This window comes from Peromyscus maniculatus, chromosome 4 (assembly GCF_049852395.1).
Source record: "Peromyscus maniculatus bairdii isolate BWxNUB_F1_BW_parent chromosome 4, HU_Pman_BW_mat_3.1, whole genome shotgun sequence".
NCBI classification, from domain to species: domain Eukaryota; kingdom Metazoa; phylum Chordata; class Mammalia; order Rodentia; family Cricetidae; genus Peromyscus; species Peromyscus maniculatus.
Genome location: NC_134855.1, coordinates 48,143,936 through 48,170,942, shown reverse-complemented (window position 1 = coordinate 48,170,942; position 27,007 = coordinate 48,143,936). Strand labels below are relative to the sequence as shown.

The window sequence follows — 27,007 nt, the reverse complement described above, 5'->3', positions numbered from 1 at the left end:
GGAAATTCTTAAAAAGGAAAGCATCTAATTGGGGTGGCTCGCTTATGTTTCAGAGGTTCAGTCCATTATCATCATGATGGGTAGCATGGCAGCATGCAGGCAGACATGGTGCTGGAGGAGTAGCTGGGAGCCCTACATCTTGCAGGCAACAGGAAGTCAACTGAGACACTGAGCAGCATCCTGAGCATAGGAAACCTCAAAACCCACCCCCACAGTGACACACTTCCTCCAACAAGGCCCTATCCATCCAACAAAGCCACACCTCCTAATAATGCCACTCCCTATGAGATTATGGGGTCCATACCTTCCTTGATCCCTCTCAAAATCATGGCCTCTTTTTGTTACACACACACACACACACACACACACACACACACACACACACAAATAAGTCTTCAAAAATACAGAATAAGAAAAATAACAGTGATCGATATGTAAGTAAAAAGCCTTTCCAGTGTTGCATAAAAATACAAACATTTATCTTTCATTTATTCATTGGAGATTGTATTTGTATACAGACACACTGTTATTTTCCAGCTACTTACCAGTGGCTAGGGACACAACCATGAGAAGTACCAAAGTCCTGTTTCTCTTCCAGGGAGGAGAGGATGAGCTCTCCAGATACTGATACACGCTACACAAAGAGATGATTTTTTTTTAAGGCTTCCTGTGGCAGTCACTGAAAACACAGCTGTTGAGTCATGATGTCACAGAGGCAGATCCAGACCCTATAAATAGGTGACCCACACTCGAGAAACTACCCTCACCATGCCTTCCTTTCCCCCTCTGTGAAATGGGAACAGTAACACACTACTTAGGGTTTTAAGAGTAAATAAAGCATGCAGAGCATTCACTGTGCCCCTGGCACACTGTATGGCCTCCCGACTTCCCTCTCTAAGTGACTTGCCTTGGCCTAAGCCTAAACATGAGCAAGGAGCCCACACTAAGAACAGGGATCCCTTGAACTCCGCATCGAAGAAACCACAGTCACACTAAGCAGCGGCTCTCTTCTTTATATTTGCATTTGCATGGCATACACTCTTGAAAATAACTCTCCACGGCAGCGACCTTCAGGACCCGTCTTCACACTCGTCGGAGCTGTCCTCACTCCCATCCTCACTGCTCTCGGCGTCGCTCTCGCTACTGGTGTCCTCCTCACTGTCCTCGTCGTCCTCCTCGCGCTTCTGAGCTTTCTCTGCCACGGAAGGAAAGAGATGCTAAGTGCGCTTCCGACGGTCCCACTCTCTGAAAACTCACATCTCAGCTCCCTGTACCACGAGACATGTATTTGGAGGACACTATAGACATTGAGCTTAACTTGGTGTAGGATCAAAATAGAACAAGGAAGTCAACGTTGACTACCAGGTGGATGTTTGTGGGTTCAAAGTGAACACGCAGGCCTGTAAAAATAACGTTTACGATTGGCAAAGAAATCCTTCAAAGGCCAGGCGTGATGGTACATGTGTAATCCCAGAACTCAAGAAGCGGAGGCAGGGGGATCATGATTTCAGGGCTGTCCTTGAGACTCTGTCTCAAAAACCAACCAACCAAACTTTGTAAAAAATTAAAGAAATTCTGAAATAGAATAAAGGAACTTGACTTAGGGTAATTTAGAGAGTCCTGGCATCACTGGAAATTGCGAGACACACGTAACACTGTAACATATGGGCATGGTTACATGTTCTGCTTTTTCCATGTTCAAGGGAGCTGGCTTTGTTTGGACAGTTCCACCCCATGAAGAGAATGGGGCAGTCATCTTTCTCACTCACAGAAGACAAGCTGATTTTACTACACCATCCAAAAGAGCCATTTAGACCAGTGGTTCTCAACCTGTGGTTCTCGACCCCTTGGCGGGTTGGACCACCCTTTCACAGGAGTTGCATATCAGATATCCTGCATATCAGATATTTACATTACAATTCATAACAGTAACAAAATTACAGTTATGAAGTAGCAACGGAAATAGTTTTATGGTTGGAGGTCACCACAACATGATTAACTGTTTTAAAGGGCCGCAGCATCAGGAAGGTTGAGAACCACTGATTCAGACATTCCTTAACATTTCCTGAAGAAGTATTTTCACAATCTATCATAATAATAAAAAAAAAAACACTGTTTACAGTTCTATGAGAAAAAAACAAATTTCAAATTTTAAAATTACCCTTTAGCAATATTTCTTCAATAAGTGAGAAAAATTCCTTGGCCACAGGATTTTCTGGTTCATAGATTAGGACTGAAAATAGATAACAGAACATGTGTTATTAATATCCAGTGTTTGAGCAAACAGCCCCTTAGAGTGAGACAGACAGAAGCTGTCAATCAGAGCAGGCGAAAGCAAATAAAACAAGAATTTCCATAATTCCATCCCAGGTATATCTGAGTATGAAGAAAACTCTCCACTTATATGCGGTGTTTTATAAGAGAAATGACGCTCCCTGGATTTCCTACCTCCTAGCGAAAGAACACAATCTCCTCAGTACAGCTTTTTTCAAGGCCAGCGATGGACGGACTCTGAGGATCAAATTCTCCAAAGGACAACAGTCTCCAAATTCGGAGACTTGGGTGATGAGAAGATGGTGCCCCTAGAGGTCTGCTATCCCCTTCCAATCTCACCCACCCCGCGTCTGCATGATGGTGTCTACATAAAGGTCCCATCTATCCCAAAAGGGTACTTTTCTTCCTTGTACCAACTCTTCCATGACAGAAGCGCCAGGGTTTCAAGTAGGGAAACCATACTTTCTCTCTGTTCTGACAACTTTCCCCCCAGTCTCTAGCCCAGCCACCGCCTGCTTCAACCATCTCCCCTCTTCAGGGCCCTTTTTATTTCTTGTAATCTTCTCTTTCGCTGATCCTCGCTGTAACTGTGTTACTTCCTTTGGCCTGCTTTCCGGGGGCTTATGATAGGCTACCAATATCCTGGAGGCCAGAGTTTCATTTTGGAGTCCCCCTATCTTTCAAAACCCTGCAGACCACCCTCGTCTTTTTTCCACCTGCCTTGAGGAATGCTCTGTATTTGTCCCCCACACACACTAGTTCACTCTCTTGCAGTATCTTGGTGACCCCCAGGGGGCACTGAAATACCAAGCGTGCTATTCATTGCCTGTGTGCGAGAGCTAACTGTGCATGGTTCAAGGCTCCATTGGCTCAGAGGACGTGAGCCCTTGGCCCTTGCCTCGATTCACCACGCCGGTGACTATTTCTGACTCCACTAAATGTGACTGACATTTACCATCAGTCTGAGTTGGACTATGTGCCTGCTCAAGGTTCCTTTCAAGGACTTTGGGTGTCTTCGGAACCATTATTTTCTTGTAAAAGTACTTCTTTCTATATTTTAAGTTAGACTGAAATATGCTTATCATAAGTCTAAATTATTTCTGTGAGTCAAAGCCACTTTGTAGAGCAGTTTCTCTGGTGTGCTTCTTTACACATCCCCTTGACAAACTAAGTCAAATACAGCTGACGAGGTAAAGTTTACATGGAGGGGTAACCACAGGATTCACTGAATCATTCACATATCTAGATTGTGGTTTTCCATAATGTCTTTGACAATGGACTCATTTTAGTGGACCAGGTTAACAATCCTCAGAACAGTTGAGAAAATTTCCTGTTGGAATTGGGATTATCTCGCGGGATCAGACACGAGATTAGCTAGTCCTGTGGTTCAGCCTGGCTGCTCCAGCCACCAGTTTCCAGAGAGTGAAGGAAGGGGAGTTTTAAAGCTTGGCCAGCAACACCTAGTCTAGTGTTCTGGCTATCCTCACTCCGTGAGTGACTAAGAGGTTCTGTGACGAGTTGAGGGAAATTCCTAGCACTCTGTGTTAGAGGTTGTTTACTAAGATGGACCTCTGTAAGGGAGACAGAATCCAATCTGAGCCCTTGGGAAAGAAAAAGCCCCTACAGGAACGCTTCTGGGTCCTGTTCCAGTACTCAATCCTGCACTTCCGGCTCCTCCTCCTGCCTACCATACTGGCTACTTCGTAACAGTGGCTCAGTGCTTGGAGCATGGTAGAACAAATATGTCTTAGTTGGTATTGTCGTTAGTATTATTATTTTAAAAGAATGGCTCCAGGATTAGTGGATGGATTCCAACATCCAGCCGGGGCTTTCTTTGGTTTGAGGGTCTGGGGTGGTGAAGGAGAGGGCTCTGTGTCTCTGTTTCTCAGTGTGGGGGAATTAAACCAGAAAACGTCAGAGTAAATGAATACAGACAGAGGGACAGGAAGCAGGGACAGGAACCTTTAACACCTAGACACAAGTACTACAGGCTAGGAGGCAGAAATGTGAGCAGTGTAAGCGGGTGAGCCGAGATGGGACAACAAATTGCTTAGCAAACAGGGCCCGGATCCCTGGTCTCTTTCCAGCGTAATGTTGGGCTAGGACACGTGTTCAATGTGTAACTGCAGGAGGGAGGGAAGGAAAAGGGAGAGGACCGGGAAGAAGAAATTTCTGAGGATATAATCCCATGAAGACAGATCAGTTTAGATCTGGACCTAAAGTGGATGTTCACAGTTCACGGCAGGTCACCAGCACCTCACTGAGTGTCGAACATCTGTGCCATGCACTGCCGGGCTGTGGGTCAGAACTACCTGGTAGGTGTGATACTGGTGCTGAGACTCTGTAAGCCTCGGCCAGGCTTGATGAAATGACTGATGGGTACAGAAAGAAAAAATAATAATATTTCCCCCCCATTGGGCTCCATAAGAAATCCCCAGAGTTGGGAGTGAGAGACGTAGAATCACTCACATCTATACTGTGTGCTGGGGAGGAGGATGATACTGGAGGAAGAGGCTGGGTCCCACCCTCCTCTGCCACTGTCACTGTGAGGAGGGCCACGGCAGCTGCCTACCTCCTCCTGCCTCAGTTCCCTTACAAAATTAGAGGGCTGGGGCGAGGCATGCTTGGGTGTAGAGAACATGTTAGCCTGGGCATGGCCTGGGTTTGACTCTCATGCCTCTTAAAACTGGACTTACTGGACATTCTACTCTCTGAAGATTCCTTCGGATTGGAAATTCTGTGTGGGACACCAAACATTTTACTTGAAAGACTCAAAAGGTCAAAAGTGCTTGCAAGGATTGACAAGGCACACTACCTCTGATGTAAACTATGTAGTGCTAAAAGGGTCACGAGACCCGTTTTAACCAGTAATGAAGTGCTGGGTCAGGGTGGGGACCCTCCCATCCCTGGGCTATGAATTCCATCACAGTCACCATCTTGGGTCTTGTTATTAGTGAGGAACAGAGTTGCCATTTTCTTTTTTAAAATAACCATGACTGCTATATTAGAAGAAAAGGTGGGGCCAGCCTTATCTACATAGCTAGCCTGATCTATACAGTGAGTTATATATAGTACAGCCAGGGCTACATACAGAGACTCTGTCTTGAAGAGAAGAGAAGAGGAGAGGAGGGGAAGAGGGGAGGGGAGGGGAGGGGAGGGGAGGTGGTGGGCAGAGTGGTTGGAAATATATTCAATACTAGTAAAGAGCTGGAATCTTTCCAAATCATTAAAGAAACACTCTAAAATTGGAAAATAGAATCGCTGAAATTCACTCCCTGGATATTTTTGTTGTAGTTGTTGTTGTATTTTCAAGATAGGATTTCTCTGTGTAACAGCCCTGGCTGTCCTGGAACTCACTTTGTAGACCAGGCTGGCCTCGAACTCACTGAGAGCCACCTGCCTCTGTCTCCCGAGTGCTGGGATTGAAGGAGTGTGCCTTTACTTACTCCTTGGATAGTTTTAATGGCAGACTGGACAGAGGGAAGGAGGATAAGAAAATTTAAAGAAAGGTCAATAGAAAATGCCTAAAATAAAGCACAGAATTAAAATGTTAAATTCAGAGCTGAGCTGAGTATAAGATGGATGTCAGGTACCACCAAACAAGTTTGTTTTGTTTTGTTTTTTTGCATGTAACTGCAGGAAAAGGGGAGTGAAGAATCTGGACAGAAGTGGTGTGAAAAGGTAATGACCAAGAACATTTTGAACTTGATGAAACTATCAAGTACAGATCTAAGAAACTCAGCAAAGTGCCCATTGCTTAAATACAAAGAAAACGCCAACTATTTTGAGTAAGTCTAACCACCGAACACCAGATAGAAAGATAAGGTAGACCAGATATCTCCTGACTCAAAGCTTCCAGAGTTCTTCACCTACCACAGGGCAAACCAAGGTCCTTCCGCTGGGGAAAGGTCTGTGTCGTCCACCCAGCCCTGTGCCCATGCCATGTCTCTAACCTCAGATGCTAGCAGCTGCCTTTGCCCAGTCTGAGCCACCCAGGTCTCTGGCGGCTGCCTTCAGGCCTCTCCATTCTCCACACAGCTGTACTTCATCCTGCTCTGTACCTCATTCCTCTCGATGCTCACAGGCTGGCTTCCTACAGTTCAGTTCTGTCCTCAAGCTCTGAGGGAAGCCTTCCAGGCCATCCTACGGAAACATCTGACCACCTGGTACCTTCCCTTCCTCTTCCCTACTCTGGTTTCTCCATGCCTACCATTCATGACACACCATTTACTTATTAGTTTACTTTCTGACCTGACTGTGGGATCGCTGTCAGCGGCCTGCTGATTTTCCAGGCTCTCACCCAGCACCTGGCCCCCAAGCAGGGTTGAACGTTTGTGGAATAAACCCATGTTCAGTTCGTGTTGACTTCCATACCACCTGACTCTTCTGAAATCAGCAGCATAAAGTGACTGACTGTCTCCTATGTCGTGATGATTCTGTTTCCCAGGACAGTGAGCAGTCTACTAATCCACTTTGATTTAGTACACAAAGTCGTACCCTAGGAGTCCCAGCGAGTCCATAGATAACTGAACTCATTTTTCCCAAGGGATCCATGAGACATTAGCAGAGCATTCACTTGACTGGGATAGTCAAGCCATCTTCGTATCATGGCATCTGTTTCTAGAAACAAAGGGACAGCTGGAGAAGGCAAGTGTTTTGTACTCACTCATCTGACATAACTTCTTTGCCAGCTGGTAGTCTCGGCCCATTTCTGCTCTCAGGAACTGGAAAACAAATTCTTCATATGAGTGGTTTCAAGACAGAATTTCAATGTCAATTATAAAAAACTTCCTAAAAATACTGACTAATGCTTAGTTATTCTGATTTTGGGGAGGGGGCAGGGTTCAAGACAGGATTTCTCTGTGTAGTCCTGGCTGTCCTCAAACTCACAGAGTTCTTGCTGCCTCTGCCTCCCGAGTGCTGCTGGGGTTAAAGGCGTGCGTCACTGCCACCACCCAGTAGTTATTCTGTTTTTAATGTTTACACACTTCTCCATGAGTTAGTCTGTAGTCAGTCAACTAACCACACTTCTGTATTTTTATATTTAAATATTGTTATTTTTATTCGTGTGTATATGTCTGTGTGAATATATGCCGTCACTGTGTGCAGGTGCCTGCAGAGGTCAGAAGAGGGCGCTGGATCCCCTAGAGCTGAAGTTATAGGCAGTTGTAGGCTACCTAGTGTGGGTGCTGGGAACCAAACTCCTGGTCCTCCGGAAGAGGAGGAAATGCTCTTAACCACTGAGCCATCTCTCTACCCAAGTCTGTAATCTGAAGATGTGTGATGGAGCTTGACGAGAGAGTCCAGCCCTTCTGCCTAGCCACAAGGTCTGTGTGTTACTTAGCAACCTGAGAACGAGGAGGCTGATTCAACTGGTATCACATTGGTCTCATTGTTCACATATTTCTTTGGTTCAGGGTCAGTTTTCTATGATGACATATCACTAGTTTAAAACAGACTGTCAGGGCTGGAGAGATGGCTAGGCAGTTAAGAGCACCTGTTGATCTCAAGAAGACCCAGGTTCTGTTTTTACCACCCCTATCGTGGTTCATAACCATCTGTAACTCCAGTTCCTGGGGATCCAACGTCTTCTTCTGACCTGAGGACATTCGCATGTGTGTGGTTCACAGGAACACATGAAAGCACACACAAACAATAAATAAATCTGAAAAGCACTGTGGACTAACGCTACACACCTCAGTATCTACCAGCACTGTGGACTAACTATGTAACTCAGTATTCACCAGCACTGTGGACTAACGCTACATAACTGAGTATCTACCAGCACTGTGGACTAACTACGTAACTCAGTATCTACCAGCACTGTGGACTAACTACGTAGCTCAGTATTTACCAGCACTGTGGACTAACGCCACGTAACTCAGTATCTACCAGCACTGTGGAGGTATCATCATTTTGATTGTACTATTTTATCGCTTTTGCTGGTTAAAAAACAGTACATACTTGCCAAGTAAAAATTTTATAAGCTAAATAAATACATTCTGTCCCTAATTGAAAATACTTCCACTTCTAATATATAGAGATGTAATTACTTTTAACATTTACACACACACACACACACACACACACACACATTTTAAATATTTTATGTGCACAAACATTTTGCCTGCATGTATATATGTGTACCACATGTATGCGCTTGGAGCACAGAAGAGGGCATCACTCTAGAACTGGAATTACAGATGGATGTGAACAGCCATGTGCATGCTGGATACTAAACCCAGACTGTCTACAAGAGCAGTAGATGCTTTTAACCAATCAGCCAACAACTCCTTTCAGATATTTTAAAAACAAATGGGCATTTATGTGCATATGGATTGAGATTATCCAGAAACTTAAACCCCACAATCTGTGATCACTTTCCCCCTATGGCACTAGATAGTCTTTATCTGCTGGGAACTAGGAGCAGGGGGTCGATCCAGGGTCTTGTGCATACTAAAGCACATGCTCTACCATCGAGCTGACATGCTGGGCCTTGTACATACTGAGCACATACATGTTCTACTATGGAGCTGACATCCCAGGTCATGTACATACTGAGAACATGCTCTGCCACTGAGCTGACATGCCATCGCTGATCAGTCTATTTGAAGTTTTACTTAGAGTATACTTTTACTAGAACAATATTGTATTGTTAGCTCTTTATATTGCTTCCAATAAAATAAACACCCTATTATTTGTTTGTGTGAGGAAGCTTTTGAACCGTATACGAGTGCAGGTATCTGGTCTACAAGAGCCTGGCCCCCTGAGAAACGAGGAGACACTTCTCACTCACTTCCAGACTTGGGAAAAAAAACTATTTACCAATGTAAGAAGCAGTTCTTTAGCATTTTCCCCAATGTCTACCCTAAGGCTTTTGAACATTGTTTTCCTGGGCTGGTGATACGGCTCAGTTGGTCAAGGTGCTTGTGGCCAAGTCTGATGGTCTAAGTTTGATCCCCAGGACCCACACGGTGAAAAGCAAGAACTGACTCCACATGTGAACTGTGAAACACACATGCCCACCCCCACTAATAAATAAAAGTGTGATGAAATGTTTCTCTTAATGTAAACAAACTCTGAGAAACTTTTCTGTGGATCACTAATCCATGTTCTCATTTCCTCACATATTAACAAACGCCATGTCTACTCATGCAACAGAATTCTCATTTTAAAAATTAATTTAATTTTGCTTTTATTTCATGTGTATGTGTGAGTGTCTGCATGTATGCATGTGCACCATGTGTGCATTTGGTGTCCGCAGAAGCCAGAATTAAGTATCAGAACCCCTAGAAGTTACAGGCAGTGGTGAGCTGCCAGGTGGGTGTACACAGGTAGGAACCGAACTCGGGTCTTCGACAAAAGCAACAGGTGCTCGTAACTGCTGAGCCATCTCTCCAACCCCAACGTTTTTAATTTTCATTCCCGTTTGTAACTATACTTTATTTTTTTTAACTTTTTTTTCTTGAGATGAGATCTCAAGTAGCCCAGGCTGGTATCACACTCTGGTAGCAGAAGAGAACTGAATTCTTATTTTTCCTTGTTCCCACCTTCCTTAGATCCTACCATCCCTGGGATCACAGGGATGCGGCTCCCAGGCCCAGGATTTTCTGCTTTCATTTAAATTATGATATGCATTGGTTTGTCTGTGCATTTTTCAAATATCCAGTGCTTGATATAGTAACTTACTTCTTTTAATTTGAATTTTAACTAGCTTCCTCAGCTTGTATTGTGTGTAATTTTTCCAGCTTCTGATGTTATTTTTAGTTTTCTTCCTTGAATCACCATACACTTTTAATAGTCATCGAAGTATTTATAATTAAGCTCTGGGGGCTGGCCGGAAGGCTCAGTGGTTACGAGTACTTGTTTCACGGGCATAAGGACCAGTGTTCTGATCCAAGCACTTGTGAAACAAGCCATGAGTTCTATCCATGCCTGTGACCCTAGCTCTGGATGTAGGTGGGGTGAGATGGAGAAAGGAGGATCTTTGGGGTTTGCTGGCTTCCAACTGAGGCAAAAAATGCAAGCTCCAGGTTTAGGGAGAGATGATGCCTCAAAGAAATAGGCTAATTTAAAAATAATGAATATATACTAGTTCATTTACTCTACCTAATAACAGAGTATCCTGTTTAATTACTTTGGTATTTGTATGATTCTTTAGTGATAACACAGATGCATAAACTTACTTCTGCCATTAACTCTAGCGGGGCACGAGTCTCCTTTTTAGAGGGGCCTTCCTCATCTTCGTCGTTGGTGTCCTCTTCACCATCGCCATCTGTTGAATCTGACAACTTCTCCTCAACGTCCTGAAGGCAATAGTCACTAACTTTCTCCTGCTTTGCAAGGACCGATTCCTTGCCCGCTTCACCTTAAACAGAGCACACATAACTAAGAAACAGTGGAAAGCTTAGATGCTGAACTGGACCAGATCCTATTAGCATCTGTGAAACTGATATATTAAAACAACCAGCACACAAAACCCAACATCACTGCTCCCGTCTGTACACACATTAGTTCATTTATCGCCGTCAACTTCCCAGTGAGATGGGTAGTGTTTCTCTTTTCTTTCCTTTTAATTCTTTGAGATGGTTCTTTATTTTCTTTTGTGTTCACTGGTGTTTCATCTGCATTTGTATCTGTATGAGGGTGTTGGATCCCCTAGAACTGCAGTTATAGAGAGTGGTGAGCCGCCATGTGGGTGCTGGGAATTGAACCTGGGTCCTTTGGAAGAGCAGCCAGTGCACTTACCCTCCAAGCCATCCCTCCAGCTGGGTAGTGTGTCTATTCATATTTACTAATGAACAAACAGGGAAAAAAGGTGAAACAACCCCTATTCAAGGTCATGTAGCAACCCCACTTGGTCTGGGAGTCAGTTTGGTTAGAATTGATACTCTTAACTACGTTCTATTATTCTTTCCTAACATACATTAAAATGTACTATGAGGGCAATTCAAAAGAATACTTTGTTTCTTCTAGTGTGCCCCCCCCATGGGAAGCACTATGGGGTGTGCCTTTGGCTTTGTATAGTATTTCATAGTTTCAGACTGAGCCAGTTAGACCCAGCCCCTTCTCGAAAGATTCTGTGTTTGTGGCGTCTCTTCTTTGATGAGATCATGGCCATGAGGTACTGTAAACGATGTACAAACACTTGTATAGAAAAGAAAAAGGCGACTTTCAGGAACACATAGACCAGAAAAAAAGAAAAGAAAACCAGCTCTAAGTCAAATGCGTCAGCCCGAAACGCGCCACCAGCTCTTCTGAGGGTCCCCATCTACCTGCTTCTGTGTTATCCATAGTCTCCACGGAACGGCAGCCTCCTGCCCCTCCAAAGCACACCTGGCCTGTGCGCCACCTCACCATACTGATGTCATCAGAGGGAGGTCATAAAGGGCGACATCACAGGAGTGGGCTCACTCGCTTCACAGACTCTCAGCACTGTGAAGAGGTTTCCTAATCTCTGGGTCCACAGCATTCTTTCCTGGGTCCGTTAATTTCACTGTGGCCCCTCTTAGAGCCTCAACTTATCTTTCGTGTTGGTGTGTCATATTGCTGTTTAAAATGTTTATTTTTTTCAAGTGATTGATAAAAATTGCATTCAGCTGAGGGTGGTGGTGCACGTCTTTAACCCCAGCACTCGGGAGGCAGAGGCAGGCGGATCTCTGTGAGTTCAAGGACAGCCTGAAAACAGAGCAAGTTCCAGGACAGCCAGGGCTGTTACACAGAGAAACTTTGCCTTAAAACAAACAAACAAACAAACAAAAAAGATCCATATTCATGAGTATCCTGTAATGTTCTGATGCACCAAATGTGTCGCCTCCTTCTGGCGAAACGAACTCTACAGGTCTCAGACTTTGAAATAGAACATTTCCTCGTTTCTAGTCACCCCACTGTTTAACAGCACTTTAGACTCCTATCTCCAGCTGTACTGACTGGTTTTCCTCAGCTCCTTTGTCCCTTCTCTTCCCAGCGTGTGGTCACGCCCTCTCCAGTCTAAACTACTGGTCCCACCGATGAGAGGGTTTTTGGTCACTGTCTTTCTCTGCCTGGCTTGTTTCATTTATATTGAGATGTCCAGTTCCATCCACATTGTACATGACATGATTTCGTTTAATTTTTGAGTCCAAACTATTTCTGTAAGTAAGCCACACCTTCTGTATCTATTCTTCAACTGATGAACACCTACTTTTTAAGAACTGGCTGATGATCTCCCTCTAAAACATGAACTTCCTAAGAGAAGAGGTCAGTGTCTGCTTTGACAACTGTATCCAGATTTTAAACCGGTACTTGGCACTCTGGCTTGGTAAGCTGTCATAGTGTTTTAACCCATTCTAGGATTAAATGCCCTGTAACGATCATCTTATATAACATATATCACAGGTGCCTATCTGGCTGTATACCACGTATCCCAGTATATGAGTTTGAACCACTCATTATTGCTTCCTTTGACCCACCTTAGTACTACAATGTTGCCAACTCATGTCCAAAAGGCCATGGATAGTTGGGCTAAAAGAGAAACCACAATTATTCAGCCCAGCAAGACATGCCATTTGTTACCTGCACTTTCTTTTAGGTAGGAAGATGACCACAGGTCAGACTGCCGATTTGTTAAGACATCCTTATTTTCAACACTCCTTGAAGGTGGTTTGTTTTCAGTACTTTTTAGAGAGACTTTATCTTCAATCTTCTTAGAAGAGGCTTCTTTTCTAACCATTAAAGCAGACAGTGAAACATCTCGTCAGTCATAGTTCAATGTTCAAATGTTCATAAAACACATGTGCCTACTATATTTCAAAGAAAATCATAATATAATATACCAAACATGGACTTAAATAGCATGTTGGCTCTTTGGAAAAGTATAGTTTTCATTGCTCATGAAAAACTATTTCTGCTTCGTGTTTTTTATTATTACGCAACAATTCATAGAATCCTCTCAGACTTCCAACACAGAGCATGTAAGAGAATCACCTATGAAAATGCTTTTGGTTCACCATGATGTGGTGATGTAAAACCATTTAGGAAAATTGGCCTTGGATGGCTTTTTTGAAATAATGTAAATAGACGCCTGCTCTTGCTATCCTCTAAGTGAGGTTCCAGGGCTACTATTAACCCCACAGTCACAAAGCAGCCTCTTTTAGTGTTTTCCATCTTAAATGTCATGTCAATAACAGCACATGGACACAAGGCATTCTGGATATAGACCCCTTCATAGAGAAGCACACCTATGCTTGGGAAAAAACAACCCAACTCCCTTTTCAAAGGGATTAAGAATCTTCCAGTGTGTCTCTTTCTCAAACTTCAAAAAATTCTGCATGGAAAGACACCAAAAGATAAAGTTTTATTTTTTCCCTCTTAAATCATGGTGACTTTGCCCCTTTCAAAGACTGGTCTGAACAGCCAGTTATCTTGGGTACTGTTTTCTCTTTCTCTCTTTCTCTTTTTCTCTTTCTTCTTTCTCTTTCTTTCTTTCTTTTTCTTTCTTTCTTTCTCTCTCTCTTTCCTTCCTTCCTTCCTTCCTTCCTTCCTTCCTTCCTTCCTTTCTTTCTTTCTTCCTCCCTCCCTCCCTCCCTCCCTTCCTCCCTTCCTTCCTTCCTTCTTCCTTCCTTCCTCTCTCTCTTTTACATCCCTGTCTCTGCATGTGATATGTGTGTGGACATATATCATGGGATGTGTGTGGAGGTCAGAGGACAACTTGTAGGAGCTGGTTCTCTCCTTCCACCAGGAGCACCCCGGGGATCAAACTCATGAAGTCAGGCTGTGTGCTAAGCTCCTTTTTACCTTCTGCTCCCTCTTGCTAGCCCTGGGGTTATGATTTTACAACTGGGTTGACCGGCTTGTTATCATTCTTTAGGAGAGGCAAGAATGGAACCTAGGACTAAGCTATCCTGTTCTTGGCTGTTTACCCAGATGATTCTAAACCATCATACCCCAGAGATACTCAATATCCATGTTTGTTACTGTACTATTCACCATAGCCAGGGAGTGGAACCAATATTCATCAATGGATGTGTGGTGGTTGAATAAAAATGGCCCCCATAGACTCATATGTTTGAATGTTTGGTTCCCAGTTAGTGGAATTGTTTGAGAAGGATTAGGAGGTGGGGCCCTGTTGGGGGAGGTGTGGCCACTAAAGATGGACTTTGAGGTTTCTAAAGCCCATGCTAAGCCCAGCCTTGCTCTCTCTTTGCCTGCAACTCGTGGATCAGCTATGAGCCTCAGCTCCAGCTCCAGCGCCATTCTGGCCTGCCTGCTGCTATACCACCCCCATAAAGGGCATGGGCTCACCCTCTGAAACTGTAAGCAAACCCCCAACTAAATGCTTTCTTTCCTCAGTTGCCTTTGTCAATGGTGTTTCATCACAGCAATATAAACCTAAGACAGGATGAATACGTAAAGAAAATACATAGTGCATATACACAATGAAATGTTACGCATCATCAAGCCAGGTATGGTGGCATGGATGCCTTTAACCCCAGCATTTGGGAGGCAGAGGTGCATGGATCTCTGTGAGTTTGAGGCTAACCTGGTCTACAGAGCGAGTTCTAGGACAGCCAGGGCTACACAGAGAAACCCTGCCTCAAAATAAATAAATAAATAAATAAATAAATAAATAAATAAATAAATAAATAAAATCACAACATTTGCAGGAAAATGGATGCACTGGAAATCACTGTGTTAAGGGAAATAAGCTAGAACCAGAAAGACAGATACTACACATTTTCTCTCTGATGCAGAATCCAAGTTTAAAATTACATGAATGTGTGTGTGTGTGTGTGTGTGTGTGTGTGTGTGTGTGTGTTTATTCACATGTTCAGAGATTATGAAGCTAGAAGGGGAAGAAAGCAATCACAGAAGTAGTAGGAAATGAGATAATGAAATACATGGAAAAGAAAAGTAGAAATGGAGGTTGATGGTGGGGGGCGGGGAGAAGGACAACAAGCCACAGGGGGTGAGTGGTGGTCATGGGGAGGGAAATAACTGAGAACAAATGATGCCTTGTGTGGAGACATCATGACAAAACCTCACACTTTGTACACTAACCTCAAAATGTCTTCAAAAAGAGATAAACATGAAAACAAACCAACAAACATCCTTCTCTGGACATGAAGAAGGCAAGGGAAGACATTTACATGTGTTCTGCATCTGATCCTTTAGTCTTCTAATTGTGTCAGAGCATCCACTGAGAAACTTGATAGTGAGAACTCACTAAAGCCCTCCCCCCGCCCCCACTTTCTTGGGATGGCAGGGTTGTTGCGAGGATGCCATAAAACTGATCACTAGAACTGACATACGGCCATATCAGCTCTAGGAAAAGGGCTTTCATGTCCTTTTCTCCACTAAATGATAGTATTTTGGTGACTCTTAGATGCTGATGCTGTTACTGTAAGACATTGTTTTTATGTACCACCAAGAAAAGACATTGCTGAAGCTGGCCTTAACTGAAATCAATGTGAGGCCGTAGACATCTAAGATTCTGTGCGGTAGGATGCTGTCAGACCCACTAACTTATATCCCCGAGGAGGGGAGTTAGCCTGCAGAGTTGTGAGGATTTGAGGAGCTGAACGTGCGCTGATGAATCCTAAACACACAAGTTCACTGCCCTGTGGCTGCATGGAATGCTACTGCTGCAAGCAGCAACCATGCCCACACCACCCATGACCAAAGCCTCCCTGAGAACTGACCCAGCCACGATTTTAACAGCAAAGCACGAAGCCCTTTCCTTCTCACTTCCTGTAGAGTTGACGGTGTAGACGGTCAAAGAATCAGAGGCCAGAAACGCAATCTTTTCCAACTAAAACCTACTGGCTTTAGTCAGGTGTGGTGGCCCAGGCTTTTAACCCCAGAGGCAGGCGGGTCTCTGTGATTTAGAGGACAGCCTGGTGTATATAGTGAGTTCCAGGATAACCTGAGCTACCTAGTGAGAACCTGTCTAAAAAAAAAAAAAACCCAAAACCAACCAAACAGACAAACAACCCTACCCCCAGAAAACACCCCACTGACTTCCTTTTGAGAAGAAAAATGATGCTCATGGTAATAAGGACTCTAACCACTTAAGAAAACAGTTGACAGCTTCATTGTCTACAAAACAGCGACAGAGGAGGAAAGATTTCAAACTTGACTGTACATACTAACATCCTTTGTATATGGAAGATATTAGAGTAGTTTTGAAAGCTACGAAGTCAGACAACCCAGCAGAATGTAGTTATGATGAAGGGTTGATATCCTAAGTTTTAGCATTTTCCTTAATTTATAAGGACTGTTCTCCATATTTAGGAGATGTCCCCCAATTGTTATAGTATTTTCAGAAAACTTACAATTTAAATTTTGTCTTAAATAGTTATAGTCATCAACCATGGGTCAAAACTAAAAACTGTTTAAATCTTACTTTGTTGAGAATGTATTAGCCACACCCAGGGAGATCTGTGCTGGGGAACTAGAGAGCTTGCTTGTCAATCTTGGTCTTGGTCCAAAGCAGCACTTCCTTAAAAGTGAAGCAGAAAGGTCAAAAAACAGCTTAGCATCCACTTTATAAAAGGTTGTATAGCAGACCACTACTATGTAACAGAAGCCCATGGATACAGTTTCCCAACTTTGGTCAAAGAAGTGTGGATTTGCTGCAGCCACTTTCCCTGTACTGGGACGGGGGGAGGGGTGTGTGGGGGGTGGGGGGTGTGTGTAGGGGGTGGGGGGGTGAAGACTCAGAAGGGAAAGAGAGAGAGAGAGTTGTCTCTAACCTAGCACAGGTGGGGTCTCTACTTAACCAAATCCCACCTGCCCGCAGTCAGTGGATGGAGCCAACAAGGGGATGAAAATGGATGGGAAGCGCCATTGAGGAATTCACTGACTTCGCATGCATTAACTCTCTGAGCTATGATCCCGGCAGTCTTCCATTTCACTTGTCTTCAGACCCTAACCCTCTTTACCCTCACCCCTTTGGTAAGGGGCCTGGGGTGGTCACACCACACATCTGTGAGACTCACTGGCTGAATTTACCAGCTTGGCTCTCGTCCCTGAATGAGCACCGGGGAACCTGACCACGCTGTCCTTGCGAAAGGCAGTTTTATAGTCAAATGCAATGGTGACTGAGAGACTTTGTCCCTCTGCTTTTCTGTCTGGGTCTAGGCTGCAATGACCTCCTGGGCGGAGTCTCCGTCGGGTCGGATGTGGAGCACCTCTGCTGAGTCTCACCCCTGCTCAGTACTGTCTAAGAACACTGGCTGCGATGGTTAGTGCTACCTGCCGTCTACAGCCACATCAGCCCTAAGGCACCCAATCTCCTGATTGTCAATTTGACAGGATCTAGGTCACCTAGGAGACAGTCCTCTGGGCTCACCTTTGAGGGAGTTTGTAGACTGAGTTACCTGAGGTAAAAAGAGCTATCGGATATGAGCAGCACCGTTACATGGGCTGGATCTCAGGCCTTCATAAAAAGGGGAAGCTAGCCAACACAGCACCGCCCCCTGACTGCATCAAGTGTGACTAGCCACCTCACACTCCTGCCGTCATGCCTCCTTCAGCCGTGATGCAGTGTGTGCTAACTGTGATGCAGAAGGACCCCTTTTTGACTCAAGTTGATTTGGTCATGTACTTTGTCCAATGTGGCCGAGCTCTTCTTGCCACCAACGAATGACGTGTTACCCCCCATGACTACTGAATGTCCTACCTCGTGCTTTCCAGTATGCTTCCAACTGTGTGATAACAGGGTATACAGAATTGTGTATGTGTAAGTGGAAATAATTTATATAGATTTTTTCCCCTGGTGGACTGTAACTTTAATTTAAAACAAATGTAAGTCCTCTGACATTGCTCTGTTACATAATCCTTTCCCTTTGAAACAAAATACACAGGGTGGTGGGGTGGCATGCTGGGAAAGTCACTTGCTGCCAAGCCTGCTGAACTGAGTTTAAGCCCCAGGACCTAAGTGACAAGAGGAGAGACTCAACTACTAGTTGAATACAGTCTCCTGCCCTTCATATATGTGACTCATGTCACTCCCTACATAGATACAAGTTTGGGGTTTTTATTTGATTGGTTTTTTGCTTTTGTTTTTGTTTTTGAGACAAGAATTTCTCTGTATAGCCTTTGGCTGTCCTAGAACTTGTTCTGTAGACCAGGCTGGCTTCGAACTCAGAGATCCATCTTCCTCTGCTTCCCGAGTGCTGGGATTAAAGCCATGTAACACCATGTCCAGCTCAATTTTTTTCAAGTATTATATTTATATGATGTATAAAGTTTGCAACAAAGTTGAAGATGAATATTTTAGCTATTGCAGTATGGAAATTAAAATATATGTTGCATAGAGTAGAATTTTTCTCAGCCAATAGTATTCAAAATGAACCAGGACCTCAGGCACGATAGACAATATATCTATATATCTATATATTTATATATCTATATATCTATATATCAGCGGTCCTCAACCTGTGGGTTGAGACCCCTAGGGGGTCAAACCCTATCACAGAGGTCTACTAAGACCATCTGCATATCAGAAATTACATTATGATTCACAACAGCAGCAAAATTAGTTATAAAGTAGCAACGAAAGTAACTTTACGGCTGGGGGTCCCCACGACATGAGGAGCTGTATTACAGGGTGGCAGCACTAGGAAGGTTGAGAAGCGCTGAGACACGTGAATTCCTGGGAGTTGTTTCTTGGGAACCGAACTGAGGTGGGTCAGGCCTGGCACCGTCACCCCTCTTTTCTTCATTGTATGTTATGTGTGGGGGTGCTTTATCTCCAAGAGTCTGTTTATCATATGTGTGCAGTGCCCCAAAAGGCACCATGTGGGGGCTGGGTATCAAACCTGGGCCCTCTAGAAGAGGTTCTTAACTGCGGAGTCATCTCTCCAGCCCCAGGAATTTGTTTTAAGGTCAATATTCCAAGTGTAATTTTTCATAGAATAAATTTTTTCCTCCAGAAGGTAGGAAATGATTGTGCCATGAAGGACTTTAATCAAGCACTGGATGCTGTGAATGGAGCTAGCACCTCACAGTCAGCCATTCGATTGGTCTACGCAGTGATGTTCAAACGCCAGTTTCTGAACTATTCAAGGTGATTTTTTTTCTTTATGCAGGATAACAATGAATGCTAAATGAGCTGAGAACACTAACTTTAAAGTGAGTATTCACTTACAGAGATGTTCTAAAGAAGGAAGCTGCATCAAAGGGACAGGAAAGAAGAGTGGAAATTAAACAAACAAAAGACAGAGTGGACAGAAAACACTCCATTAAAGCATTAGGCGGAAGTGAGTATCACCTGCATTTCCCTTTTTTCACAGTTCAGTTTTCATTTTAAATCTCTCTCTACTCAAGTAACAACTGAAGTTCATCCATGCACGTCCACCTTTGCAAGTTTAATTAGGTGACCAATGGTTTGCATTATCTACTTCTAATTACTTAAAAGGGAAGGCCAAGGACATTTTCTTACTGTGACATTGGTTTGCTTGGGTCAATCATCACTTTTTCTGAAAGAGAAAAAAAATATTTAGTATTTTTTTCAACAGTGCTATCCCTAACACAACATTTTAATTGAGAAGCAGTTAAGGTTTTTTGTTGAAAGACAGACAACACAGGAATTACCGTTGACCCATACAATCATATCCAACCATTCCAATATTCTTCTTAACTAATATTCAGAACAAGGTCATGGTCAAACACGGTCTAAGAAATAAATCATTTACCCTTTGGATCAAACACTAGCAATGTGCCATTTTGTCTGCCTTTTGGTGCCTAAAATAGAAGCAGGAAGAAAAGCTAGAATTATCATTATTATTTTAGTTTGAAGTATTTGGGGAAAAATATTAAGAGCCTTTATGTAAATATTTCTATTGTGTAATACATACTAAAGCCAATCATTTTTAAACTTTATAAACTGATGATAAAGCTGACCCAAAACATTCTAAAAACAAAAACAAAAAACAACAAGAACAAAACCTCCAGCATTATACATTTTATTTATTTTTTTTGAGACAAGGCATATTTATGCATCGATGACTGGCCTTGAGCTTACTTACTACGTAACCATGGATGACCCTGAACTTCTGATCATTTGCTTTCACTTCCCAAGTGTTAGGACTGGGGTGGGGAAATGGCTCAGCCATTCAGAGGGTAGCTACACAACCAGAAATGCCAAGGGCAAGGATGACAGGCTTGTGCCACCATGCCCAGTTTATGGAGGCTGCGGGGCTGAAAGTGGGGTTTCCTGTTTGCGTGCAAAGCAAGCACTATACCAACTGAGCTACATCCCAGCCCTGCATCCTTTACCTTTACAGCATCTTTCTTGTCTAGGTAGTTCCTGCAAAACAAAGAAACCAGACATTTACTTTGTAAATTTCTAAATACTTATATAAATGATAAGACAAGTGAAATAAAACACAGAACTGTGAGTAGGCTGTTAAACATGGATCCATCTGGACTAAGAAACAAAGTTATAAAGTCTAGGGCAGCAGTTCTCAACCTATGGGTTGAAACTCCTGTGGAGATCGAATGACCCTTTCACAGTGATCTCCTAAGGCCATCAGAAAACACAGATATTTACATTACAATTCATAACAGTAGCAAAATTACAGTTATGAAGTAGCAACAAAAGTAAGTTTATCGTTAGGGGTCACCACAATATGAGGGACTGTATTAAAGGGTCAAAGCATTAGGAAGGTTGAGAACCACTGGTCTAGAGAAACAAACTTTCTTATCTCCCCTTGGAGTTCATGTAAACAGAGCTGCAGTGGTGATGTGTTGAACGATCCCCTAGTTCTGTTACCTTTTTGGTTCATTATCTTGGATTCTAGGTCTAGACTAAAAATACAGTCAACAGCAGGCTAGGACACCCTTTCCACTGAGCTGAGGACCCTGGAAATCATAACTTCATTTCAGCTCACATTGACTCTTCTCTCCAACTTCAACAAACTAAAACATGATGAATAAGTCAAGCACTGCCACTGTCCAGTCTGCGGGTGCCATGAAGGATATCTTTAGAATAGATGTCAGTCAGAGGCGGGTGGAAGGCCTCCGTATTCAGGATATGGCATTTTACTAATTATTAATATTTAAGTTTTTAAAATATTAAGTATTATTCAAATATATCAACATGTATCATTTAAATATATAAAAGTATAATTAATCTTTCATTGTATCCAATGATATATTTTAATTTGTATCTCAGAAATCTTCACATGCATTTACTAATTCTTAGAAGTTGAATGTTTTCTCTGAGTATTTTTGTTGCCTTCTAGGTTACCTAGTTATAGGATTGATTTTCCCCACAATGGAGCCCTTTAAATACCTGGATAAATTTCATTTAATTGTATTTTTTTAACTTATGGAAAAGGTCACACTTAATGACAGCATATGTTAGCAATCCACTTGTTCCCCCACTTGGCTCCACATCCCAAGGCAGACTTTTTGTTGGTTTCTCACTCCATAGACCAAGCTGGTTTTGAACTCACAGAGATCCACCTGCCTCCCAAATGCTGGGATTACAGATATGTGACACCATACCTAGCCCTCAATCCAAACTTCTAAAATGGTTATTATTCCATACCTGGGGATTTCTGGAATACAAAAATCAGGCCCAAGACTGTGGACAACAAAGCACAGGGTCATTAGTTGGGATTGCCGGCTTTTCCATCGTTCCTCTCAGACTCTCATTCCTGAGCAAAGCAGAAATGTTTACCCTTCCACCCCCCCACCCCCCCACCCCCCCACCCCGCTCTGCATTCTGGGACCCGTGACCAAGCCAGGCATTAAATACGTTGTTAACTCCATTCTCTGTTGCAGAGCTGATAGAGGGCTCCAGTGTGCCAGAAAGCACAACGTCTTTGGAGGGAAGCCAGTTGTGAGAAACCAAATATGATAAACGAAAGAGTTTCCTCTGATTCTCTTCTCTAGGAGGAGACCACACAGTGATGCACTAAATAGGCTCTCCAGATTGCTATCGTCCTGTGGACACACCGGTAAGACAGGCGGAGCACGACCTTTCCGGTCAGAGCCTCCCTCCGCAGCTCCAGCTTCAGAGCTGCACAGGCTGCAAGCCTTACTTGGACGCACAATCAGACATGCCGTCCTCTTCCCATTTCAGTGGTGAAAGGAAAATCAGGACAGACGGAGCTCAGACAGATGGAGGCCCAGACTCCTCTCAGTTCAGCTGTACCGATCCCCAGGATGTGCCCACTTGCCCTCTCTAATCCTAACAGTTATTCCTTAGGAGTCAGTGACACTCAGGAGCCAGGCTCCCACTACTCAGGGGAGTTTGGAGAGTGACTTAATTCCCTTAAGATTCAGCTCTCCACCTGAAAATGGGGATTGTTATGGGGCTGACTTCTCTGGATCATCATAAAGATAAAGTCCAGGTTAACTATATGAGGGGCTTAGCACAGAGCCTGGTACACAGTAAAGACAGTTACAAAACCTTCATGTTTATTCCCAAAGAAAAGCTGGGCATATGTCCTTTGGGCTACGATTGTTCGGGGGAGCAAAAAAGAAACTGTGACTGAAGGCCGGGCGGTGGTGGCGCACGCCTTTAATCCCAGCACTTGGGAGGCAGAGCCAGGTGGATCTCTGTGAGTTCGAGGCCAGCCTGGACTACCAAGTGAGTTCCAGGAAAAAGGCGCAAAGCTACACAGAGAAACCCTGTCTCGAAAAAAAAAAAAAAAAAAAAAGAAAAAGAAACTGTGACCAAGACAAACAGACTAGCTTTGAAGACAACTACCTTACAAAGCCACCTCAGCCCTAAAGTACTGATACATGTCAACGAAGATCGCTGGCCCATGGAGAAAGCTGTAATGTTTAACATGGGTGAAACTAAAGTGAAGCCCCAAGGAACCTCTGGGTTTTGGACTGTGGGTTGACTCTATTCATGTCTGTCAACAGTCTCTTTGGCAACGGGAATAATTATAACAGCCTGTAATTCCCATGTACTATTCAACATCTATTTAAGACAGAAATCTGGGCTGGGGAAGAGCGTACTGTGTAGTTTGCATGTGTGAGCTGTTGAGTCTCACCCTCAGCACCAAACACAGAAAAGCAAACCTTCCGTGAGTGAGCACCTGCTACACAGCACGCTAGCCTGTGCTAAGCTGCGGAGACACCGGGATGGATTTTCTGCTTTGAAGATGCTCAGCATCTCAAGGCAGACACAGCATGTCCCTTCCGGTCCAGGCTTAAGAGCGCTGTAGCCGAGGCTCCTGAGGGGCTACTATGTAACTTTCTATACTGTCCAAACTGAGGTCAGAGTGACTACCAGGATCCAATCAAACTCTTTTTAACACATGGACACGAGGCGATAGCCAAGGAGAGTCTGCATGTGGTGGAGGCAGAAGTGGAAAGATTGAGGAGGAGGAAGACCATTAACTGAGTGGTCCCGAAAGCACCCCCCAGTGCCGCAATCCAGACGCGGGACTTAAGTCTCTGTATTTTGCATTCCTTTCATAACTGTATTTTCTACAAGAATCCATACACAATGCACTACTACACAGTGTCTGTCCCCAGATCTAGCTGCTTGATGACAAAGGTAGAGGTACTGTTCCAAGCACACCCACTATGCTGGGTAGTTTCCTGTCAACTTGACACAAGCTAAAGCCATCTAAGAGGAGGGAGCCTCAATTGAGAAAATGCTTCTGTAAGATCAGGCTGCGGGCAAGCCTGTAGGGCATTTTCTTAATTGATGATGGATGGGGGAGGGCCCAGTCCATTGTGGTTGGTGCCACCCCTGGGTTGGTGGACCTGGGTGCTATAAGAAAGCAGACTGAGCAAGCCAGCAAACAGCACCCCTCCATGGCCTCTGTATCAGCTCCTGCCTCCAGGTTCCTGTTCTGTTGGGAGTTCCTGCCCTGACTTACCTCCACAACGGACTAGGATGTGGAAGTGTAAGCCAAATAAACCCCCCCCCTCAAGTTGCTTTGGTCGTGTTTTTTTTTTTTTTCATCACAGCAATAGTGACCCTAACTATGACACCTACCATGATAATTCATAAGCCAACAGTGACAGGCCTAAGTGGTGTGCCTGTGATCCAAGCTTAGCTCAACACAAAATTTCCCTGAGGTTTTCCAACTAGGACGGTCATAAAGTCGGGAAAATGTGAGTCTAGAACTCCTGGGTGAGAAGTGAGGAGTAAGAGAGGAGAGGACAGAGGAGAGGGAGAAGAGAGGGAACATAAAGGAGAGAGGAGGAGAAAGGGAGAGGAGAGGGGGAGACAGAATGAACATGTGTAAGAGGCACACACATACACCTTCAATGATGTCTGAGTCCCTCTTTCCACTCAATCTCTGTCCCTACCATGGGGAAATTACCAGTTAATTTCTCATTTTGTTTTGTTTTGGTTTCTGTTTTTTGAGACAGGGTTTTTCTGTGTAGCTTTGGTGCCTGTCCTGGATCTCACTCTGTAGACCAGGCTGGCCTCAAACTCACAGACATCTGCTTGGCTCTGCTTCCTGAGTGCTGGGATTAAAGGCGTGCGCCACCACCGTCCAGCCTTCTCATTGTCCTAAAATAAGTCTGAGTTGTGGGGGTTTTGTTGTTGTTTGAAACAAAAAGAAACCTTGACTACGGCTCCTACTTTTTGCTTTCAAATCTGGCACTGTAGTAAGAGCTTTGATAGCAGAATTAGCATAGCCTCTGGGCATGCTGGGTGAGAAGCATTAAGTCCACACACGAACATGGAATAAATTGAAAGAATCCCAACCACAAGCTTGTAACATCGTAAGATTGGATTTTTCACCATAGGATGCCACTGTAAAGGTGACATTTAGCAAAGTTGGGGCCACATCCAGGTAACAATAGATGAACTGTCCAGTTCAGTGTCAGAGAATGTCTGCTGAAGCTAGAACTGTATTTGGGGACAATGAATAAAAGCCATTAACTGCCACATGCTAAGGAGTTAGGGCTGTAAGTATCGGGCAATGTAAACCAAATTCAAGGCTCTAAAGAAGACCTGAAGATTAAATTGACCCCGGAGATTTGGTGGAGGGTAAATGTGAAAGAACAGAGGCAAGAAGACCAGATATGAGTTCAGAGAAGGTGTGGCCAACAGCCCAGAGACCATGGTGAGTCACTGCCTACGTCTATCAACAGAATTGTGCTGGATTCCATCATCCACCTGATACAAGAGAAGCTAAAGACTTGGTACCCCAAACAGATGGAAGATATCTCCCATACACACACCTCTAGGCACAGGTCACTAGACAGCGGCCACTGGGGCCACTCAGGTCGCATGTGGACTGCAAAGTCCAAACAGAAATTTATCAAACGAGTTGCTAACACTGAAGATTCAAATTCCCAGATATTCTTATTTTTTGGTTTCTCTTGTAATAATGGAAGACATAACATTTTCCCTTTGTTGTATGTATGCAACTATCTTCCTCTTTTATTTTATGTTTTTATAAACAACCTTGTGCTCTGCTTGGCAGAGAATGAAGAGAAGAGGCCGTTAGTGGGGGAAGATTAACACAACGCAGGCACACTCTACTGTACAGTGTCAAACGAATGTAAGATGATCATCCATCACTTATACCCAGAAGTACTTATAAACTCGGCATTTCCTCCTTGGCGGGACAGCAGCTTCCTGGAGGCAGCCTATGTTCAAATCTCAACAGATCTTGTAATTTTGAGTCAATTCCTTAACCTCTCTGTAATTCAGCTCACTGAAGCAGAAGATGAGGATAAAAAGTGATCACTTGCCCCCCCCCATGGCTCCTGTACAAATAAACACACATAACAACAGAACCTAACGGCCCCTAGAAGGAAATCACCTCAATAACTCCTATCACTTTCACTACGTATTGCTTGGCCTTGAAGGGCAGTCCTGAAACTGGGAAATGAAACCCCCTCTACGAAACCCCAGGCTACATGGAAGCAAGGAGCACAGCTAAGGTATGCAGCTTCAGTGCAGGGCAGGCATGAGAGACTGAAATTCCGGAGTGGGTGCAGTGGGAATCCCTAGGAAAGTGTTGGGATTTAGCTCTGGAAACTCAACCGTTAAAGATCATTTCTGCTGAGGTTGTTTCCTGGAGATTAGTAAAACAAAAATAAAAACCTGTGTGTGTGTGTGTGTGTGTGTGTGTGTGTGTGTGTGTGTGTGTGTGTATGTGTACTCAGGAATCATTAACTTCGGTTTTTAGGAGAATTAAATAAAATATTTTAAGTATCTTTTTCAGATCTTCTTAAATTTTTTTTCCTTGGGGTAAGAACAAACAGCTTCATCTACGCTACCGGTGTCACTGTGCTAGACACTGTTTAAATGCTATTGGGGTGAGGTGCAGAGTAGTTCAAGGAGTCAAAAGTCAAAATCTTGATTTTTTTTTGGACATTCCAAGTCATCCAGATTGGATTTAGAAGCGCTCTGTGGTGCAAACCCTTCTCTTGGGCGATCAAGAAGGTCCAAAGTTCACATTGCTATGGCCAAACAAGTTCTAAGTAGAGAACAAGCCAGAGGATGCTCGTCCCTATAAACCATTAAGTTGTTTGCAAAACTAATTAAAAGAATCGCGGGCAACTGGGAGAACTGGGGCGGAGCTGGAGGCCCTGGGATGAAGGTGACAGTTTTCACTTTGGCTGCAGGGTGAGATACGCACACCCACGCAGACCTCCCCTCCTCTTAGCCAAGTCTCCTACCTTCTCGGGCGGTGCCTCGGCAGCCGTGGGGCTCCAGAGCCCCAACCTGGAGTGGTAGAGAAGTTTTCAGGGTTAGGCGCCGTCCAAGGTGCGGGCTGGGTCCCGCCACTAGCGGGGGCACCGGGAAGTT

The 27,007-nt window shown here is 44.0% G+C and overlaps 1 protein-coding gene across 13 annotated transcripts in view; it reads right to left on the bottom strand.

Annotated features, from left to right (window-relative positions):
• Window positions 1-998: 998 nt before the first annotated feature.
• The window catches only part of Erich2 (glutamate rich 2), a 29,834-nt gene continuing 3,825 nt past the window's right edge, over window positions 999-27,007 (bottom strand). For 2 of the 13 annotated variants that reach the window (XM_042275445.2, XM_076569629.1), the window contains exons 2-12: window positions 26,878-26,923; window positions 21,812-21,847; window positions 20,536-20,566; window positions 19,953-20,001; window positions 19,700-19,736; window positions 16,658-16,753; window positions 12,829-12,977; window positions 10,461-10,642; window positions 6,941-6,998; window positions 2,162-2,233; window positions 999-1,195 (exon numbers count right to left, since the gene is read on the bottom strand). In XM_042275445.2, the coding sequence (XP_042131379.2) occupies window positions 1,071-1,195; window positions 2,162-2,233; window positions 6,941-6,998; window positions 10,461-10,642; window positions 12,829-12,977; window positions 16,658-16,753; window positions 19,700-19,736; window positions 19,953-20,001; window positions 20,536-20,566; window positions 21,812-21,847; window positions 26,878-26,923 (881 nt within the window). In that variant the 3' untranslated portion in view covers window positions 999-1,070. Of the gene's footprint in view, window positions 1,196-2,161; window positions 2,234-6,940; window positions 6,999-10,460; window positions 10,643-11,549; window positions 11,650-12,828; window positions 12,978-16,657; window positions 16,754-19,699; window positions 19,737-19,952; window positions 20,002-20,535; window positions 20,567-21,811; window positions 21,848-26,877; window positions 26,926-27,007 lie in introns of those variants that run through there. The other 11 variants (XM_076569622.1, XM_076569621.1, XM_076569623.1 and 8 more) reach the window with 11 other exon arrangements.